The sequence below is a fragment of the Tursiops truncatus genome, chromosome 18 (genome assembly GCF_011762595.2).
Source record: "Tursiops truncatus isolate mTurTru1 chromosome 18, mTurTru1.mat.Y, whole genome shotgun sequence".
NCBI classification, from domain to species: domain Eukaryota; kingdom Metazoa; phylum Chordata; class Mammalia; order Artiodactyla; family Delphinidae; genus Tursiops; species Tursiops truncatus.
The window spans coordinates 48,392,285-48,414,145 of record NC_047051.1 but is presented as its reverse complement, the minus strand read 5'-3'; the positions used below and the strand labels follow the sequence as shown (position 1 = coordinate 48,414,145).

At 42.0% G+C, this 21,861-nt stretch overlaps 1 protein-coding gene and 1 pseudogene across 2 annotated transcripts in view; both read left to right on the top strand.

Annotated features, from left to right (window-relative positions):
* Positions 1–4,529: 4,529 nt before the first annotated feature.
* LOC101325081 (MORF4 family-associated protein 1-like) lies at positions 4,530–5,562 on the top strand (annotated as a pseudogene).
* Positions 5,563–6,548: 986 nt separating this feature from the next.
* TBC1D4 (TBC1 domain family member 4) overlaps positions 6,549–21,861 on the top strand; it is a 221,994-nt gene continuing 206,681 nt past the window's right edge. The window contains exon 1 of one of the 2 annotated variants that reach the window (XM_073795301.1): positions 6,549–7,863. In XM_073795301.1, coding sequence (XP_073651402.1) covers positions 7,366–7,863 — 498 coding nt within the window. In that variant the 5' untranslated portion in view covers positions 6,549–7,365. The remainder of the gene's footprint in view (positions 7,864–21,861) is intronic. The other variant, XM_019921164.3, reaches the window with a different exon arrangement.

The following is a 21,861-nucleotide window of genomic DNA, read 5'->3' as shown; positions in this document are numbered from 1 at the left end:
GGATGATTTGTTAAAGTCACCAACTGTTTATTTTTCCTGTCATTATTTTAGTTTCTGTTTTATGTAGCTGAGAGCAATTTATTTAGTGTGCATGTGTTTAAAAATAAAATCATCTTCTTAATACTTATGCTGGCAAATATTTCTTCATGACCCCTTTCATTAGCCTTAAATTCTATTTAATCTAACATTGAAACCACGACCCTGATTTTCTTCTCATTCATGTATGCCTGATATATTTTCTGCTATTTATTTTCAATGTTTCTATATCCTTTCTTTTTAAAAATTTATTTTATTTATTTATTTATTTATTTTTGGCTGCAGTGGGTCTTTGTTGCTGTGCGCGGGCTTCTCATTGAAGGCTTTCTCTAGTTGCGGCGAGTGGTGACTACTCTTCATTGCAGTGCGTGGGCTTCTCATTGCAGTGTCTTGTTGTGGAGCACGGGTTCTAGGCACGTGGGTTCAGTAGTTGTGGCTCATGGGCTCTAGAGCGCAGGCTCAGTAGTTGTGGTGCATGGGCTTAGCTGTTTTGCAGCATGTGGGATCCTCCCAGACTGGGTTCGAACCTGTGTCCCCTGCATTGGCAGGAGGATTCTTAACCACTGCGCCACCAGGGAAGCCATATCCTTTTATTTTCAAAGTGATTCTGTAAACAACACATTCCTGGATCTTTAAGTCTTTATCTTTTGGTCTGTTAGAGTAACTAACTTACATTTATTATAGTTACTATATGGAGTTACTGTAGCCATACTATTTTAAGTTTTCTAATTATCACAGTTTAATTTTGTTTCCTTTCTTTTCTTTTTATTCCCTTTCCTTTCCTACTGGATAGATCAATATTCTACTAATTTGAAAATCATATATTTTACATCTAGTTTCCTAGCAGCTATCCTTTTTTTATTTCCTCTCTCTTTGTCTCCGTCTCCCAAATTTGGGAAACTTTTATTTTTTTTTTAGTATGAAGAGCAAGAGAAACTGACTCTGAGAGCACATAGTATTCCAAATCTTTTCCCTTTGCAAGGTTCTTAGCTTTTGAAACCTGAAAGCTAAGAATGGACTCTTTTGTTATCTGTGTTCTGCTGTGTCCTCATTTCCCTGGATCAGCGAAGATGCAATGCCCTGGCTGCCTGGGCTGGGGGAAGGTCACAGGGAACAAGGAACAATAAGGGGAAAACCCTGATAGTATCTCAAATTGTTATTCAGTCACAAACACTTGTGCTCTGTTTACTATCTCCAGTCAGAACTCCACCATGATTTTGAAGAGGCATTCTATTATTTTCTAGTATTTTATCATTAGCTAGTGGATATATTTAGTACATTTACATGAAATTATATAATTATTTGGTGTATCACCTCTGTGATAGTAAAATAACCTCTTAATCTTTAGTTTCTTAAATTCTCATTTGCCATTTATTCAATTCAGTTCATTCATTCACTCAGTATTTATTAAGACCCAATTAAGCGTCAGCTATTGTGTTTTCTTCTGGAGGAAAACAGAGCACAAAACAAATAATCCCTTCTCTCAAGATGCTGTCTTTGTGGTGGGGGACACAGACAAACTACCCAGTAATTATAACTGTAATGAGAGCTATAACAGTGAAATGTATTTAAAAAAAGACCCAAGAAGAGAGGGCCCCTAACACTGACTGGGGAAGTAAGAAACAACCTCACAGAAGACATGATTCTTGACTTGGGTCTTGAACAATAGATAAATGTTTCCATAGTGAAAGATGGGGGAAATTCAAGTTGTGGGCATTAGGAAGCAAGAGCAATCGGGGAGAGGAAGAAGCTTAGGAAGCCCCATGAAGACCTGAGCATGTAATGCATCTGGGAATGGAAAGGTTGTCTGGGTGAGGGAGTGGGGGAGTGAAGAGCAGCAAATATAAGACTAGAAAGATTCGTGCTTTGAGCTTTAGGAAATGTATCTTCATTTAAAGATTTTTAAGTGGGAAGAAAAGTAGATATTGGGGGAGGGTACAGAATGGAAGAGAGAGATAGAAAGAGAAAACAAGAGAGAGTACATTTGTGCTTGGAAGCAAGGAGACAAGCTAAGAGATTGAGGTGAACCTTTCCAGTCTTATACACTAGCTCAGGCCCTTATACTTCTCATGTAGTATATAGTTTTTAAACTAGGATTTGACTGAATGTTACAACTTCTAATTAATGCTAACAGCATTATAATATTGGGATATTAGAGGAGCACTTTTTAAAAAAATAAGTGTTTACTTTTGGATATCATAGTAGAGGTGGCTACAAGACTATTCAGGAGATACTTCTTGCAGATTGTTAGAAATGCTTTTCATGAGCATATTCGTTGGCCCTTTTTTGGGCAACAGTGGGGTTGAGAGTGGAAGGGTTGGGGGTCAGAGGATGATTTATTGCCCCACCATTTAGTAAACATCATAGACCTGCATATTCAGTGTAATAGCCGGCAAACATTTAAAATTGTATCATCCTCTTGTCTTTTTCTAAATTCAAGTAATCAAACTATAATTGAACACTTTTTTTATGTGCATGCAATTCTCTAAGCTTCTGCAGGTGATACAATGATGATAAGAAACTAATAGCTTACCATATAGTTCATTCATGCAATAAGTCAAATGTCTAAATGATAATAAAGCAAGTTATATAAGATACAATATATACTGTAGTATAATAACATTATCGGACAGGATAGGATAGATTTACAACAAGGTAGCAGACAACTCCACAATCCCAGTGGCTTAACAAAGAAAAAAGTTTATTTCCCACTACAAGAAGTGTGCTGTGTGCCTGGGAGGGTCTCCAAGACAGCTGTCCTCTAGGAACTGGCGCAGCATTCTGGACTGCTTCGATCACGAGGAACCTCCATACTGATGTTTCCATAATGACCACTGAAGAGGAAGTGTGGGGATGGACAGCACGAGAGGGCTGGGGCGTTGATTATTGGCAATTAAATGCTTCTACTCAAAGATATGACCCAAGTCACCTCTGGTCACATTTCACTTCCAAAACACTTCTTAGGATCGTGCCTGCCTTCCCATGTGTCAGGATGCAGAGAGGATCAGGTATTGGTAAACAGTAATAATGCTCATTAATGCACAGTAAGCAAAACATCACAAAAAGGTTACAAAGAGAGGGCTAAGGATGTTCCAGAGCAGGAAACAATCACACTTAGGATGTCATGTAATAAAAGACAATTCTTCTGTGTTTCTGTCAATAAGTAGATGTTTATTGCATCACTTTCTTTCACCAGTAAGAAACGGCCTGCTGGGGCTCCAGATTCATTCCTAGCTCCCAAGCTGGTTGATTTGGTAGAACCCACAAGACTTCCATGCTTTCCCCAGATCTCTGTTCTTTTCTTTCTTTTTTATAGATCTCAGATATGTGGCCAAGGGAAATAGGATCTATATAGGAGTTTCTGGCAAGGTTCTACAAGGTTTCAGTCACATTCGGACAACTTTTCACTACTTTTTAAAAAAAAAAAAATTTATTTATTTTTGTTTGTGTTGGGTCTTCGTTGCTGCGCGAGGGTTTTCTCTAGCTGCAGCCATCGGGGGCTACTCTTCGTTGTGGTGCGTGGGCTTCGCATTGCGGTGGCTTCCCTTGTTGCGGAGGACAAGTCCTAGGCGCGGGGGCTTCAGTAGTTGTGGCACGCAGGCTCAGAAGTTGTGGCTCGTGGGCTCTAGAGCGCAGGCTCATTAGTTGTGGAGCACGGGCTTAGTTGCTCCACGGCATGTGGGATCTTCCCAGACCACTCTGTGTCCCCCGCATTGGCAGGCAGGTTCTTAACCACTGTGCCACCAGGGAAACCCTTCAGTGCTTCTTGAAGACATGGTTCTACTTTGCACAAAAACGTGGTGGTGTGAGTAAACCGAATGAGTGAATCTAACCAATTAATAATGTCTTTATCTTGGAGCTTAAATTCTATCTATAAGGGAGCCATCAGGGTGCACCCAGAAATTCTGCATGGGAATAATGGGAATTGATTGTAGTGATATTACATATAGGATAAAAAATAGTCTCAAGGCTTTATAGACAGTGAGAATACCATTAAAGGAAAAAAAAATGAGAGAGAGAGAGAATGGGAGAGTTTTCATTTTTCCTATGAGCCCTTTGGAGAAAATTGGGAACTTTTTTGTTTGTTTGTTTTTGTTTTTTTTGTGGTACGCGGGCCTCTCACCGCTGTGGCCTCTCCCATTGCGGAGCATAGGCTCCGGACGCGCAGGCTCAGCGGCCATGGCTCACGGTCCCAGCCGCTCCGCAGCATGTGGGATCCTCCCGGACCGGGGCATGAACCCGTGTCCCCTGCATCGGCAGGCGGACTCTCAACCACTGCGCCACCAGGGAAGCCCGAAAATTGGGAACTTTAAGGGTCTTTCCCACTTATTTTTGTTTACCTGTTACCTAACTCTTAATTATAATTTAGTAAGAGTAAAAAGAATGAAAGTCCAATTTGCTAAAAAGAAAAAAGAATACTTCTCTTTCTTCTTTAAAATTAGAATGATTAAATTATCCCTAGAATGTTTTTTGAGTTCCCTGGAAATATATATTACTACATAAAAAAGGGTGCGAAATCTCTACACTAGCTCTGAACTGGGTAAATACAATGAATAAAATGTATTGGCTGCACTAAAAGCTATGACGATTCATGTTTGTCATACCATGTTATATTTTAAAGGGAAATTGGAGTTAAAAATACTTGATCGTGATTCTGTTCACCGCTCTGCAGTTTACATGTGAGGCTGTTTTCTCCCTGAGCAGTGGTGAAGCAAAAGGCGTAAAGAGATATTTTTAAAAAGATAGTTCAGGAACACTATTGACAAGGAGCGTGGGTCGCTTTTGACCCGAGCAGTAACTGCTGATCAGCTGTCCCAGGGCAGGGCGTGAGGGTCGTGTGGTTCTGAAGATGAGGCAGGAAAAATGCGCCCCTTGGACCGGGACAAGGTAGAAGCACCGGCGGAAGTGGAAGTTTTGGGGCCCTAGGAAGATTTGGAGCAGTTCCTGCTTCCAGTCATCCATGGGGTGCGGGAGGATATGGTGGCTCTCCCACGAGAGTGTACCTGAGGACCAGGAGTAAGTTGTGGAAGATGGATAATATGCTCATGCAGATAGAAATGCAGGTGGAGACCTCAGAGGAGAAAGCCTTGAATCACCTTCAGCATCCCAGTGGGGAAGCTGATGAGAGAGTGCCAGAGTTGTGCCGGAAGGTGGAGGAGAAAGCCAAGGAGATTGCGAAGATGGCAGATTTGATGGTGGAGCTGGTCTGGCAGATAGAGAAAAGCAAATCGTCTTGAAGGAGGGTTGGCTTTCACAGCTGATGGACTCTGGTCCGCTGGTAAGGATGGGCGGATACCTGGAAGAAACTGAAACCGCTCATTTTCTCTATTCAGTTTTTGTATGTTTTTTACTCCCATGTAACAATGTCCCTTAGGGTCAGTGGCTGGTGACCTTGATATGAGTGTAGATTGTGAAATGTATTTGGTTCCTAAAAATAACTTTCTTTTGAGAAATACTCTCATAAGGGAAACAGGGCTTAATCAAAACTTGTTTCAGTTTATTTTTGTTACTTTGCAGTGTTTTGGAAATGTTGGGCATGGCCTTGTATTTTGGTGTTATCATGTGACCTGATTGTTTTCTGGAACTTTGGAACACCCGTGTGAAGACTTGGGGTCAGAATCTTCCAACTTTAGAGGTGCAGTGGAAGGCACTACTTGGATGTAGCTGGTGAAGCAATGTAGGAATGAGATTGCTTTGGATAAGACTGGGAAAAACCAAAAGAGAGTTGGAGATGGAAGACAGTGGGCACATGTTATGGAACTTGAATACCTCTGTGAGACAAAGGAGGAGAGCTATGTTTTGTGGCATATTGTCTCGTGTTTATTGTATAACCTGTCAGGTGCGTTTATTTAGACAACCTATCTGACCCTAAACGACAAAGAAGTTTGAATAGGGAATGATGGAGCGCGCTTTACTATTGTAATATCCTCACACATTACAGAGGTTTAAGAGTATGGCGTCAAAGAGACAATCTACCAAGAGCCTTGAGAGCCTGGAGAAAGGAAAAGTCATATCAGGGCCCATAAAGTCCCTTCTAGGTCACCAGGGCAGTAGATCTGACTAGGATTTGAGGTCAAAATCAAACATGTAACAAGTGTTCATTTGCCTTGAAAAACAAAGACCTAAAAAGCCTTAAAATTGTTTTTCTTTTTGTGCAGATGACCAAAGCACCTATGTGTGTTAATAAAAAAATCATAAATAAATTTCTTTTGAAATGGAAAAGAAATTTCATCGTAATTTCGTGATTTAAAACACGAGTATTTTTTTGGAGATTATTAGGAAATAATATTCAGAAATTATGATGCAGGCTTTAGAAGGAATTGAAACCAAGCAAATATGATTAATTAAAAAAAAAAAAAAATCCCAGCGCCCCGTTGAGAGTGGTCCCCTCTCCAGGGGGCAGCAGAGACTCCCAGAAGAAGACGGAGATATCGGTGACCCGGGAGATGATGAGTTGGTCCGGACAGTGCCGGCGCCGGGCGCAGTATTGCTGCCTGAGGGGCGGGTTGGAGGGGCGGTCTGGGATCGCGGCCGGAGAAAGAGGCGAAGAGGTGACTTCACAGATAAGCTTTTATAGGCACCACTCTCCGCCCGCCGGACGGGAGGCGGGGTGGCAGCCCGATTAAAGAAGCAGCCTGGAAGGAAGGAAGAAGCGAGGGAGGGACGGGAACAGTTGGAGGAGGAGCAGCGAGCTGGGCTGCGGCGACCGGAGGAGGAGCGGCCCCCGCGAGGCCACGTTTTGTTTTTGTTATTTTCCATCGAAATAGTTCTCGCAGGCCCTCCCAGAGAACCGATCGCGCCGAAGCCCGGGAGCCCCGACCTTCCAGGTGACAGCTGGTCACCCTGGTAGGAGTCAGCTCCGCCCCAAGTCACCCCCTCCGGCGCACAGCCCATTCCCCGCCCTGCCTCCCAGTGCCCGCCCGGGGCGAGCGCGGCGGCCGCAACGGCTCTGCAGCGCTGGAACCGGCGGCGACCGGCGGAGGCGCGGGGCCCTCGGCGTTGTCCTCTGACCCAGCGGAGCCGCGGACGAGGAAGGGGGAAGTGCGGCCCCAGGCTCGAGCCGGAGAAAGGAGGATAGCGATTTAACCCGCCCTCTCCTGCCAGTCCTGCTGCCGGGCTCTCCCCGGGTGCCCGCCGCCAGAGCCTGGGAGCCGCGCCCGAAGTGCCGCATGGGGCAGGGCCACTAAAGCGCGGAGTTCGGGGTCGCGCCGAGGCGGGCGCAGGGGCCCAGCGCGGCTGTTGGCACAGTTTCGGCGGCGCCTTCAACGCGAGAACTGGGGGCGCGGCGCGCCGATCCGGCCGCCTCCGTGCCCTCGGGAGGCGCGAGTTATGGAGGCCCCCAGCTGCCTTCAGGATGAGCCGTTCCCGCACCCTCTGGATCCCGAGCCGGGCGCCACTGCGCAGCCTGGCCAGGGGAAGCCGGGAGACAAGAGGTTCCGGCTGTGGTACGTGGGAGGGTCGTGCCTGGACCGCAGGACCACGCTGCCCATGCTGCCCTGGCTCATGGCCGAGATCCGCCGGCGCAGCCAGAAGCCCGAGGCGGGCGGCTGCGGGGCGCCGGCGCCCCGCGAGGTGTTCCTGGTGCTCAGCGCGCCCCTCCTGCGCTGCGTGCCCGCGCCGGGCGCCGGTGCCGCTGGGGGCTGTGGCCCTACGGCCGCGCAGCCCAACCCGGCAGTGTTCATCTTCGAGCACAAGGCGCAGCACATCTCGCGCTTCATCCACAACAGCCACGACCTCACCTACTTTGCTTACCTGATCAAGGCGCAGCCAGACGACCCAGAGTCGCAGATGGCCTGCCACGTTTTCCGCGCCACAGACCCGAATCAGGCAAGACCGCGGCTCGGAGGCACGGGGGAGGGTCCATCACACCCGGGAGAAGTGGCAGGGCTGCAGGCGCTGGGACCCCACGTTAAAGACCGACTCTGGTCCAGCTCCTGGCGCGCGCCTTCCACGTGGCGCGCTTGAGCGCAGGCTGGTCCCGCTCCTGGGACCCCGAGTCCGGAGCTTGCTTCTGGCGGCAGTTCCTTCCCCGCAGGGCCGAGGAAGAGGGAGGGAGGCGGAGAGTGGTCTCGGGACAGTGGAGGAGCTGGTGCGCCCTAGGAGAATGCGGGAGCAGCGCGCGTGCCGGGAGGATCTCGATGTCTTGGGGTGTGCCTGGAGATGGCATCCCCGGCCTTGGCCGAGTGTGTGCGTGCGTGCACGCGTGTGTTTAAGAGGGAAAGCGGGAGAGGGTTGGGTTCCTAGAGGCCCCTGCACACACTCTCGGTCTTGGCCGAGTCCGGCACCTTGGCCCCTTAGGACAGTCGCATCCTAGTCACAGCGGCACCTGCAGATCTTGGATCTGGGAAGCTGTTTTGGAGCCCGGCTTAGAGAGAAGTTACTAGACGTTGTCACATTGTCAGCAAAATACGAATCTGCCTTTAGATTTTGAGTGGAAAGACTTTTTTTTTTTTTTTTTTTTTGCAGTTTTTCCCACACTAAATGGAGACAGAATCAGTACCTACCTGGGTGATTTAAAAATCAGTGTTGTAGAAGAGGTGAACATCTCTTTTCTAATATTTCTCCAGAGTTTACTAAATCAAGGTGCCTGTTACCAAACTGCGTTTTACTTCCTTAAAAAAAACGGACACAGTCCTTTTTCCTCTGGAGAGTTATCTAAACAATCTTTACTACAGTGATTGTGTCTTGAAAAACAGCACCTCCCCCTCTTTAAAAAATGTGTAAGGAGTTTACCATATCAAAAGCCCCCCAGATGCTGTTATTTATAATAATTACTGACTGTTTGGGCAAAGTACTTCAAATTCTTTGGGAAAATAGTGTTGTCTAAATATAAATAAATAAAGTCTCAGTTGTACTATGTGGCGGGTTTCTTTAGCAGCTGGGAAATTAATAGTCAGATGAGAAAAACTTCCTATAAATAAGACTTTAATTTTTGAAAACTCATGTATTCTAGTATCTGTAATTGAAAGACTGTCCAATAGTTTTTCACAAAAAGGCCTATAGCTGAGCTGAAGAAAATAAAGCTCATTGTTTTAGATTCCATCAGTTACTTTGTAAACTAGTTTAATATATCCTAAGGGCTCAGAACTCCCAATATTTTAGTTAATGTTACCGCTGTTACGTTATGGTAAAATACCTTACCACAGATGATCTCAGGATTCTAACCATGATTAAAATGAATTTCATTTTATGCTTATTTGTTAAAAATTTATTTTTAGCTTTCACCTAGGTTGAAATTGGAGTGCAGCATGTTCTTTATTCTGAACGTTATCACCATCTTTATTGTATTAAGATTTTTGGGTTCTGTCAGTGAGGTGGAAGTGGTTGCATTTTTCCAGGACTTTAAGGAATGTTTTATGATTCTTGGTGGTTATTTTCTTCAGATCTGATGCATGACACATCATTGCTAATTTCATTGATGGTCAAAGTTTGTTTATGGGTTATGGCACCTTAAATTCTCAACAGTGGCTGTTGAGTCTTCCCTGGCCTCATTGGAAGGTCAATTAAAAATCTCATTTTATTTACTTTCATTTTGTATTTAGATATTAGAGGTTGGATGCGCTCTTTACAAATAATAACATGCTTAGGCTTATTTCCCCCCTTTGGTCCTGTAGGAGGAGTGGAAGCCATATGGCTTTTTGATAAAAGAAAAAACAAACTTTTCCTGTTTATTGCCATTTCCCAGTTGAGTCTTTGATCTAAAGATATAGATTCCTATTTGCTCCAAACCTAGAGAGCCCCTGGCAGAGGATCAATTAATTTGAAATGCCAGTTGTTGTCTACCTAAGGATTATCTCCAGCTGTAGATCAGGGGTTACAAACTCAAACTGAGGGGAAGAAGGTTGAGTGAGGGCCATAGAGGACTAGATAGAGAGGTCCTTTCTCAAGCTGCTGGTAGCTCCAACTGGAAATTACATTATCAGAATATAAGCCCAGGGTTGCCGGAGCTTCGGATTTCTCAAGAGAAGATGGAAATCTGGATTTTTATGTATGAGTCCACGTTTTAAAGTATCAGCAAATATTTTAAACATACAAGAATCCTATCTGGGCTAAACAAAACACATCTGAAGGTTGGCTTCAGAGATCTAAGGGCTGCCACGTTTGATCTTGGGCGTAAATATTTGTTGAGTGGACAAGTGCAGTCATTAGATACTGAGTACTGTTTGTCACATTTCCTATTGAAATAGTGGGGAGAGTTAGGATAATTTGGGGGGGGAAATTTATGAGTCAAACTCCCAGAAGTGATGATTCTGCAATTGAACTTGTTAGAGGGATGGATTCATCACAGTATTACCGTCTAGTAGTATGCCTAGTATAGAGTAGAACCTCTGGACCATTCTGAGCACCTTTGAGATGAGAAGGAAGAGGACCTGCTGTTTGCTTTGCTGCTGAGTTCTACAGTTGAAGTAGAGAATTTTTTAGTTGGACTTTAAGATTATTGTTAAGTCTCCTAAGTATTTTCTACAGTCACTGAACAAAATATTGGAAGGTGGCCTGGAGCAGAAAGGCCTGAAAACATCCCCAAGTAAACTTGCCTCTGCTTTGTCTGTCATGCCTGTCTCTTTTCTGAAACGGGCCTGCCTGTAGGATGACCATATAATTTATTGTCTAATCCAGGACAATTTTTATTAAGAAAGGGGGCATCATTAAAATGACACAAGCATAACAGGTATAAAACTGGACTGTTTAGGGCAAACAGGGACATGGGTGACCATAGATAATTGGCAAAGTTCGTGTTTCTGCCAAGCCACTGAGATGGAGGATTGTGGTTTCTATATATAAAACGATAATGCCTTGCAACATATCTACTCACACATCTTCTTTTTGGGGGCGGGGGTGTGGATCTACATGTGACCTCAGAGATGGGAACACTGCGCAAGTAGCTTGGGTCTGTTGTGGGGAGTTGCCATAGTGATGTGCCCTGTGGCTCCACACCTTCCGGGTCAGAGTCAACCTAAGGATGCTCAACCTGGGTCAGCCTGAAGCAGTGCTCAGCCAGAACGGTCTGATACATACATAGCTATTTCTGCCAGGTGCAAGAGGGGTATGGGTTGGGAGCAAATGAACCAGTTTCAGATCAAATATATGCCAATACAGATTGGATCCCATTTATTCAAGATGTGTAGTCTTGCATAGGAGGAGTGTCAGACTTAGCACATTTCAGCCAAAGTTGGATATTTGAACTAGTAAAAGTGCTTAACTGTACATAACTTAATAAACAAATCACACTGGCATAAATGGAGTTGTAGACTTAAAACTGGTTGGAGAACCAAGAATATCCGATTCTCTACCTTACATCTTGGGAAGGTCACTAATATTCCTCAAATACTTACCTTTAAACTACGTTCAGAAAGAGGCTATGTGTGTATATATATATATATATATATATATATATATATATAGCATTATCTCCATTTCCCTATTAAAAAGTAGAATTTGTTTTATGTTATATATATTTTTATCATATTAAAAAATAAGAATTGTTAGTGTTTATAACTATTGTTAGAGAATAAAGGTGTTATTTATCATTTCCATTAGACAACAGCATATACTTCATAATTATAGAATGACTAGTCCTAAAAAGACAAAAACATGATTGCTATAATTTTCATTGATTTTGTTTATGTATATATTTCTTGAAGCTCGAAAGAACGTACTTTCAAAGAGCTTTTACAAACTGTGTTCTTAAAATTAAAAAATGAACTTGACACCAGTTTTTTTTAGCACTAAATTCTCTAAGTCTGTGGGTTTTTTGTTTGTTTCTCTTAAAATATTTAGTATTTTCTGAGCTTTACTCAGGTAACCAATTTTCAACTTAATTTTCAGTGATATACTTCAAAAAGGTCATTTTCAGTTCTTCCTCAGAGTTAAGGGTCAGTGGCTCTGGGAGTATGCTAGCAAGGAAACCAGAGAAATAGAAATCTGGAAATGTTCACACTTCTTTGTTTGCTTTCTGAGTACTTTGTGCTATTCTGGGTAGATCTCTCCTCATGTTTGCTGTAGTCATTTTTTTTTTTTTTTATATATTTGGTTGCATTGGGTCTTTGTTGCTGCACGTGGGCTTTCTCTAGTTGTGGCGAGCAGGCGCTACTCTTCGTTGAGGTGCGCAGGCTTCTCATTGTGGTGGCTTCTCTTGTTGTGTCCCGCGGGCTCTAGAGTGCAGGCTCAGTGGTTGTGGCGCACAGGCTTAGTTGCTCTGCGGCTTGTGGGATCTTCCCAGACCAGGGCTCGAACCTGTGTCCCCTGCATTGGCAAGTGGGTTCTTAACCACTGCGCCACCAGGGAAACCTCTCTCTCCCCTTCTGATTTGAGGTGGATTAATTTGCCCTGGCTCTGTGGTAGAATCTTGACGACAATATCTAGAGGAAAGGTAAAAATGTCAAGTTCCCTGATGATGTTCAGACTACTGGCCTGGGGACCACAGTTTGAGAACTGCCCTCAGTGATTTTGTTCATCTGGTTGGGAATATGACCACTTCTGTTCCCCTGGTTATTTTTGTAGTTGTTTTCAGACTTGAAAGTTCAGGCTGAGTGTGAGGAGGAGGAATACGTGACTAAAGAAGATTTTTAAGAAACTCGTCATTTTCTAGCTTAATAGCTTTGCATATCTTCTTCTCCAGACAGACATTATTCTGCCAGGCGTGATAAGACTAGCCATATGTTGAATGAAAACTTTACCTTTCAAGCCAAAGTTTTAAGTTCTGCAGATGGAATAAACAATTTTTAGGGACTATATTCTAATGTTGGGCTTCCCTGGTGGCACAGTGGTTAAGAATCTGCCTGCCAGTGCAGGGGACATGGGTTCGAGTCCCGGTCTAGGAAGATCCCACATGCCGCGGAGCAACTAAGCCCCTGTGCCACAACTACTGAACATCATCAGGGAACTTGACATCATCAAAAACTGAAGGTGGGGTCCACCAGTCTGTTCTAACAAGCCGACCAGGTGATTCTGACACATTTACAGTTGAGAAAACGGAGGTGAAGAAAGGTTAAATATTTCCCCGAGGATACAAGCCTTGTAATGATAGAAGCTGATTCCAGTCTGGGTAGATAGTTCTCTTATCTGCTGCTCTGGAATGCAATTGTTGAAAAATTAGCTTTTAGTCGTTAGTAATATGAAGTTTTATTCTATCACTTTTTCCCATTCTTTTTTAAGATAGTTGTTTTCCAGTTTTATTGAGGTATAACTAATGAGCAAAAATTGTAGGGACTTCCCTGGTGGTGCAGTGGTTAAGAATCCGCCTGCTAATGCAGGGGACACGGGTTCAAGCCCTGGTCCGAGAAGATCCCACATGCCGCAGAGCAACTAAGCCCGTGTGCCACAACTACTGAGCCTGCGCTCTAGAGCCCGCAAGCCACAGCTGCTGAGCCCACTTGCCACAGCTACTGAAGCCCGTGTGCCTAGAACCCCTGCTCCGCAACAAGAGAAGCCACAGGAATGAGAAGCCCGCTCACCGCAATGAAGAGTAACCCCCGCTTGCCGCAACTAGAGAAAGCCCGCACGCAGCAACGAAGACCCAGTGCAGCCAAAAATAAAATAAATAAATAAATTTATTAAAAAAAATAATTGTATATATTTAAAGCTACAGTGTGGTGTTTTGATATACGTATCAAATGAAAGGGTTACCACAATCAAGCTAATTAACATATCCATCAACTCACATGGTTATCGTTTTGTCTGTGTATGGTGAGATCTACTCTTTTAGCAAATTTCAGGTATACAATATAGTATTATTAACCATAGCCACCATGCTTTCTGTACATTAGATCTTCAAAACTTTCTCATCCTGCATAACTGAAAGTTGGTACCCTTTGACCAACATCTCCCCATGTCTCCCATCCCCCATCCCCTGGCAACCACTATTCTACTCTCTGCATTTCTGAGTTTGACTTTTTAGATTCTGTATATAAGTGAGATCATGCAGTATTTGTCCACTTCCCCCCACTTTTATATTAAAAATCTCCACAGTTAAATATGCTCATTAAATTTGTAAAATAATAATGAAATGCTGAATGCATGCTTGGATATAGTTTTGCCAGTGTGTATTTTTATTTTAATGGAAAGTAAAAAAAGTCTGTATGATTTGTTAGGCTGGTGTAACTGAACTCCGGTGTATCTTTTACGTAGTGTCCTTAGGAGTGGCAGGGAAGTAAATTATGAGAGTCTGTTTGCAATCTTTAACACTACTTTAGAATAAAAAATCTTTAGGGTATGTATTTAAGAACAGGTACAACCATGCATTTGAATATATTTTAGTGACTCATAAAGGATACAAATATTGTAAAGTATAACAAAGTACGAAGTATAAATTATAAACTGTATTATAATATAAAAGTATATAATTATATAGTATAAAGTGTAAAATTATACTATAAAAATAATGCATCTTACCATCATTATAAAACATACAATAAAGCAAGAAATATTGGCACCAAGTTGTGCTATTTTAATTACCTTGGGTTAAAGGGAAAAGAATATGTAAATTTTTAAGGTTAGATAAAGCCCATTGACCTAATGGGCTGATGTATGGTTTTGTAAGAGTTCAAGTAGAGAAAAATGGTTCATAAAAAAGCAATCTTGGAGTCCACAGTAACATTAGCATGCTGAACTTGTGCTGTAGCATTCAGTGCTGTAGGCATGTGCTTTGAAAAATAACATCTTTCATCCCATTGAATTTAGCTTGTTAGTATAATTATTCCTAGTTTTATGCTTGCGTTTGTAGGTATTTTGTAAATTGGTTTTGGTTTTAAAGCTTTTTAGATTTTACCTCCTTACCTCCCCCTTTCTTTGTTCTGTAAAATGAACTATAGCACCCAGACCCCGGTAAGATGGGTCTCAAGGACACTAGTCCATCATCTTCTCAGACTCTTGACTTTCTGAATAAAGTGGCTATAATTTGCTCCAAAAAGGAAAAAAAAAAGCTTTTTAAAAGCTAGAGCTGTAAGCATCTAAAGTTTATATCTAGATTTTTGTGAACATATTTAAATAAAGTAACAGTAAAATAATTATGTTAACACCTTAATTTACCTTTAAAAGGATTCTGAACAACTATAAGTTTGGAAAACTCCTGGCTTAAACTTTCAGGTGTTATTTAATATGATTCCAGTCATCTATGATCCTATGACAGAAAGGGAAAAAATATGAGATTAAAATTTTGGTTGGTTTAATTTCAGATAATCTTAACGCAGGTTTTTGCAGCCCTATGAAAAAGATACGGAGTTATTCTTTTTCAAGTTACCGATCCCTTTCAAGTTTCATTTCTTGTAAGAGGTTGGGTTCGAAAGAGGATCTCCAAGTAATGGGATCTTCCTGGTTAAATATAGAAGCCTAAATTTGCTGCTTCAGTTCTTTTATTTTGTGGATGCCCTTAACTAGTTGGACAGTCTTCACTTTGGCACTGTTGTGAATTTTTACAGGAATTTCTAAAATTCTCAAATTTAGAACTGTGGAACTTTGTACTACCAGTATTATATAACTTGTGAGTCATTTATGATCAGTTTCAGATTGCAAGTCAGTGCTTCTGGTTGAGCAAATCAAGTAGTATTTTGTATCTCACAATTGTATCTTCATACACATTTTCAGTAATTCATTATACAATGTGGACAAATACCTTATGGCTTAAGCTTTTACAAACAAATAAGCAAGTCTGTTTTCTGGCCCCAGACAGCTCCCAGCTTTTTCAGTTCACCTCTTGCTCTGGTTTCAGCCATTTAATTCTCATTAGCTAGGCAGCTTGAGAGATTCTTCTGAGTTTACCTGAAGTTAAACTGATGGCCTTCTCGCTTGGTTCTACAAATATTTCCTCTCCTTAGATTTCCAGTGACATGTACTTTATACCTGGTGGGATACCCGATTACTCTGTGTTGTATCTGTCTGATCCTGTTGCTCACTTTGAAGACCGGCCATGGCTCACGGGACCAGCCGCTCCGCGGCATGTGGGATCTTCCCGGACCAGGGCACGAACCCGTGTCCCCTGCATCGGCAGGCAGACTCTCAACCACTGCGCCACCAGGGAAGCCCTACTCTCTGACTCTTTGAATATTGTGCACTGCCTGCTTGATTGAATTTCTTTTCAGTTTTGGAAGCTGGCCTTCCCTCTTCTGAGGAACGATCTGTTGTCGGGTCCTTAACCCTTCCTGTTGGTGCCCTCCAAAGCTGTTAACCATTGTTTACTGATTTTATTTCAGTTTTCATATGGAACTTTGCTAAGGCCAGTTGTCATGAATATAGCCTAGTGGTAGTAGGTAGTAGGCATGACCCCTCTATATTCATCCATAATTCTTTTATCTAATTCGAGGAGGGTTCCATAGGCTGGATCTAGGACACCAGATTTCTGCCTAGTTTCTGATAGTACTAGTAAAGCAATATGAAAGTGGGTGGTATTATATTTAGTTTCTTGACAGCCCTTTATGTTTTAACTTCCCCTATTGATCCTAAATTCAAATGGTCAAATTTTTCTGTTAAAATATTAACTGGCATTTGATAAATTTGCTTGTTCTATATTCTAAGTGTGTTAGTTATAGCAGTTGACTACTAACCCATAGCTAAAATGCCATTCGGGGTCTGGAAGTTAATTGGTGTTAACCCTTCTATTGGAAGTGAGGTTGAAGATATATATTTGAAATTATATTGTTCATTTTTAATAAGTGAAGTGTGAACATGACTAAATTAAATCTATCTTAATATATGAGAAAGTATAGGAGTTCTCTGAAATAAAGAGTATATAAAAACAGTCTTTAATTTCTCAACTATTCTTACCTAAGTCCACCTTGTAGTTTAACAGAGTTTGTTATCTCTCTTTTGCTTGATCCACCACAATTATCTAGCATTTGATTGTACCTTTAGAAATTATACTCTAAACTTCTATGAACCAGGTTAAAAAAATAATAGATATGTATTAATAATACTTCTAAGCAGTATATATTTATTAATGTTCTTGAGGGGGGGGGGTGTCTCAGACTTTAACATGCATCACCTGTAGGGTTTGTTTTACTACTGATTGCTGGATCCCCACCCCGGAGTTTCTGATTCACTTAGTCTGGGGTGAGGTCCAGAATTTGCATTTCTAACAATTCCCAGGTGATATTGATGCTGCTGGTCCAAGACCACACTTTGATAACCACTGCTTTAGACCAGGGGCTGGCAAACTATGCCCTTTAATTTTGTAAATACTGTTCTATTTGAACACAACCCCACTTGTCTGTTTACTTATTATCTATGGCTGCTTTCATGCTGCAATGACAGTACTGAGTATTTTTGACAGAGACCCTATGGTCCCCAAGCCCCAAGTCTTTATTATCTGGTCTTTTATAGAAAATGATTGCTGACCCCTGCTCTAGACAACCTGTTAAAAACAGGTGTTTCTTATCCCCATTTTATAGGTGAGAAAACTAAGTCAGTAATTTTCCTACAAAGACACAAGCCAGCAAGTAACAGCAGATCTGGATTTCCAAACCTCATGCACTTTGTAAAAGCCACTTTGTAAATTTTTGCTAATGGCTCCCAAACTTATCTCTATAGCTCAGCCCTCTCCTCTGAGCACCAGCTTCTTTCAGCATCTAAATGCTTACTTGACATCTGCACTGGAATATGTAGTTGTTGATGCTTATAACCTAGGAATTATATTTGAGTCCTACTTTTCACTTCCCAGTTACAGTCCTTGAAGGAAGTCATCATGTTGATTCTGCCTCCAAAACTTAGTTTTTAATATGTCCATGTCTCTCCATAACCACTGCCACCACCTGGGTCTAACTCCCATCATGTCTTTTTGGGACTATTAGACTCCTCTCAGCTATTCTCCCTGCTCTACTCTTGCTCTCCTATCAACCCCTTCTTCAGTGGAGCAGTAGGAGTCGTGCTTATAAAGCACAAACCAGAGCAGGTTCCCTTTGCTCTCCGAGTAATAACGCAGATTCCTTCTCACGTGACTCTGCTCGACTCTGCTCCCTTTGTCTCTCCAGTCTTCTTTTAGACTGCCCCTCTCCAGCACGCTCCCTATGTTTCAGCTATCCTTAACCAAGCCCAACTCAGATCACTTCAAAGTCTTTGTGTGTGTGGTTCCCATTCCTTTCTAGATTAGTTTTTTCCCTCAGGTTTCAGTTCTTTGCTTAACTCACAAATGTCACTTCCTTAGATTGGCCTCCAGTGATCCTCTATCTAATAAAGTCGGTAAGTATCCCAATTTTTCACTTCTATTTCAGCCTTTTATTTATTTTCCTTTTGGCACCTACACATTTAAAACTCATTTTTTTTTCTTTTTTTGCGGTACTTGGGCCTCTCACTGTCGTGGCGTCTCCCATTGCGGAGCACAGGCTCTGGACGCGCAGGCTCAGCGGCCATGGCTCACGGGCCCAGCCGCTCCGCGGCATGTGGGATCTTCCCGGACCGGGGCATGAACCCGCGTCCCCTGCATCAGCAGGTGGACTCTCAACCACTGCACCACCAGGGAAGCCCTTAAAATTAATTTTTAAAGCACGTTTTGTGGGTACTGTCACCACCTCTAGAATGTAAGTTCTAAAGGGAGAGCAATCTTGTCTGTTCACGGTTGTATGCCCCAGACCTAGTTCTATAGTAAAGGTCCATTCCAACAAATTGAGTAAGTAGGAATTGGTCCCTGCCCTCAGGGAATTTAAATCCACTGGTGAGAACTTAAAGTCTATTGGCAACGATATGCATATGCTCTCATACTTGTTTGTTGCCTTTCATTAATTTTAATGTGTTTATTGTACTGGTTGCACAGTATTTTTTGTTATGAATGTTTATAACTGTAGAGACATCATAGTGCTTACAATATTAAATGGGATTATAAGACAGACTTTTCTTTAATAAGTAAATTGTGTAGTTTATGAAAAAAATTTTGTAGACTAATTTGAGTTGGACTTTTCCCTCCCCTATCGAAACACAGGAAGTTTAGTGAAGCTGCCAACGTGAGAATAGGCATTTCCACGGCCTTTTCTTTGAATAATGTGAATCAAGCATTCACGCATCTGGAAGATGATCAGCAAGAGTGGCGTTGTAAATACATCCTTGCAAGAATTGGATATTTTTTAGTTTCAGTTCAGTTGTTATTTAGGCTTCTCTGTGGAAATACAATCTCATTTGGAAGGCTGTTTAGTTTCAAAATACTTCGAATGGCTTCTGTAAGTTTTTACTCCCAAATCTACAATGGACCATTTTCTTAGGCACTGATTTTTAAACCTTATTGGAAGTGCCTAAGAGGTGTCTCAAAAAATTTTTTAAAATCAAAAAGGGAAATGAATAAATGGAGAAGAGATCCACCAGGGTGAGACCAGGGATGGGAAAGAAAAAAAACTATGGCCAGTGTCCACGGTGAACTGTTGACCAATATTAAGATGTACGGTTCGTATTCTGGATTTTTTTGTTTGCTTAAACAGCATGCCCTTGTGACAGAGTATATATTTTTTTACTTCCCTTGTGTTCTTTTTATCTAATGTTTATAATTAGAGCAGTTGATAGGTTGGATTATAGTTTTCAGTGGCCAGTGGGACGTGTACCAAGATACACATAAGGGTAATATTCATGCTCGGCAGTAACCCCATGAGTTGGGGTTCGACTTTAAAGAATAAACAACACAAGGAAAGATAACCTTATTTTTCCAGGAAAAAGTAAAAAGTGCCACAGTCATTTATATTTATAAATACAGGCCCTCTGTCTCTTCTCGTCCTCAAAAAGGGCATTTCCTCCCCATTCCCTCATTGCCTTCAGGCATAATTTGTCCATCCATGAGCATCTCCACATTTTCTTCAACGTGTGGTCCCTTTCATGGTGTAGGAGACCCTTTTGCTCCGTTGATAGAGCAGCGTGTTTACTAAATGAGCATCTCTGGTTCGTCATCTCCCTTTTTTTAATGATGGAAATGATCTTTGAAAACCAGCTTTCCATTAGTAAGCTCGGCTTGAAGACATAAATATTGCTGATGGTGCATTTTTCAAGACCAAACATATAGCTGCTTATTAAGGCAAAAGGCAAACATATAAATAGTTTAATAGCAGGTTTGCCTATTTAGCAGATTGTTTTCTTTTATTCCCGGAGGGGAAGATAAACTCGCAAGTCACTCTGTAGAAGGACAGGCTATAATATACATACTGAGCGTGAAAGTTGATGTCTGTCAGCAGTGGATTTACTTTACCCCGTTCACATTACCCCTGTTTACTTAGGAACCAGGCAGGTTAATAGCTTTTGTGTGAACGTGATTGTACCAATTAGTAGTTTCTCTGGAGATGTTGTTTGCTGTGATTAGGCTATGATGTTTCTGCTGAGAGTGGAGTTAATTCTGGACATTGACAGTGGGAACCGGCATGTATGTCCTGTAATTTTTTCTTAGCTGTTTACATTTTCCAGATGATTTATTTTTAAAAGTCATGCTGTCACCATGAAAGAAAATTACAACAAATGGTCTGTGGATACTCAGATCTCTATAAATCAAGTGGAGACTTTGATTGGTTTATTAAAATTGTTGATTTAAAAAAATATTTCAATTGCCTCAGTACCTGATACTACAAAGGGCTTTGTATATGTTTTCAGTTTTTGGTTCTTACTCTTAATGAACAAAATGTTTGTCTAATGCAGATAGGCTAAATGAGGATGAAAATCCCATCCTTTACTCAAATCATTCTCTATTTTGGACATGTTCACATATTAATCTATCTCAAAAGAAGTGACTGTCTCCTGCTGGAGTTTTCATTTGCTGGTTGGTAGCTTTGCAAAGAAGAAAAGACTATTGACTCTGCGGGTGTGACCATGTGGAACAGAGATAACAGACCTTCAACTAGAGAAGTCAGACTGGACACAGGAAATTGAAGCTCTGGACCACACTCTTCCATAATTAAACATGTGACACAAATGCTCTGTTAATCTGGGTCACGGTTTTACAATTTGTTCCTTTGTTCATTACCTCATTTGTTCATTCACTCATTCTTTCAACCATCTATTCATTTGTTCACTTATCAGGGGAACTGAATGCTTCCTGTGTGCCTGGCGCTCCATTGGAGACTGATATGTATAAAACAAAAACATTCCCTGCTTCATGTATCTTAGAGTTTTGTGGAGGAGTGAGACAAAAGTGAGTAAAAAGAATAGCATATTGTAGTAGTTGAGTGCCTGGGCTGGGCTCTGAAGTGTAATCACTGTGACTCAAAGCTCTACCGCTGTGGGCTCCATGCCGTGGGGAAGTTCCTGCATCTCTTTGTACCTTTTGGTCTCCTCATCTGTAATATGGGGATGGTAGCATTGTTATGAAGGTTAAGTGAGTCCATTTATATAAGGCATTTAGAACGCTGCCATCTCAAAGTATTAGGGAAATGTTAGCTACATGTCCACAAGTGTCCAATTTCAAAGATGATAGGGGCTGTGAGGGAAAAGAACGTGGTGCTATGAGAGAATAAAAGCAGGAAACTTTTGATTGGGCTGTGTAGTAGATTCTCCAGCTCTCTTTTACTAATAAAACCTTAAAATTTTCTTCATTTATCTCTCCCTCTGCCACTCAGCCCATATGCTACAAAAGGCTGGCCCCATCCCCAGCTTGAAAGTGGGAAATGCCATTGATTTATCCAGGATTCCTGCAGCAAGCCAGTTTTATAAGTTTGTACCTGGAGACCCAGTAGTCCCAGGGAATGTATCCGTTTGTGCCAGTGCAAGATGAGAGAAATTTTCTTGGGGCTCCTGAGAAAGGAGCCTTGGTGGTTGTTTCCTCCTTGGTTGTTGTGTGTAGATTTAAAACCTGGAACTGTTATTGTTATTTCACTGCCAGAGTGATGATGAAACAGAGGAGGGCACTCTGGAGAAAAACTAAACTCTGATAGGAAC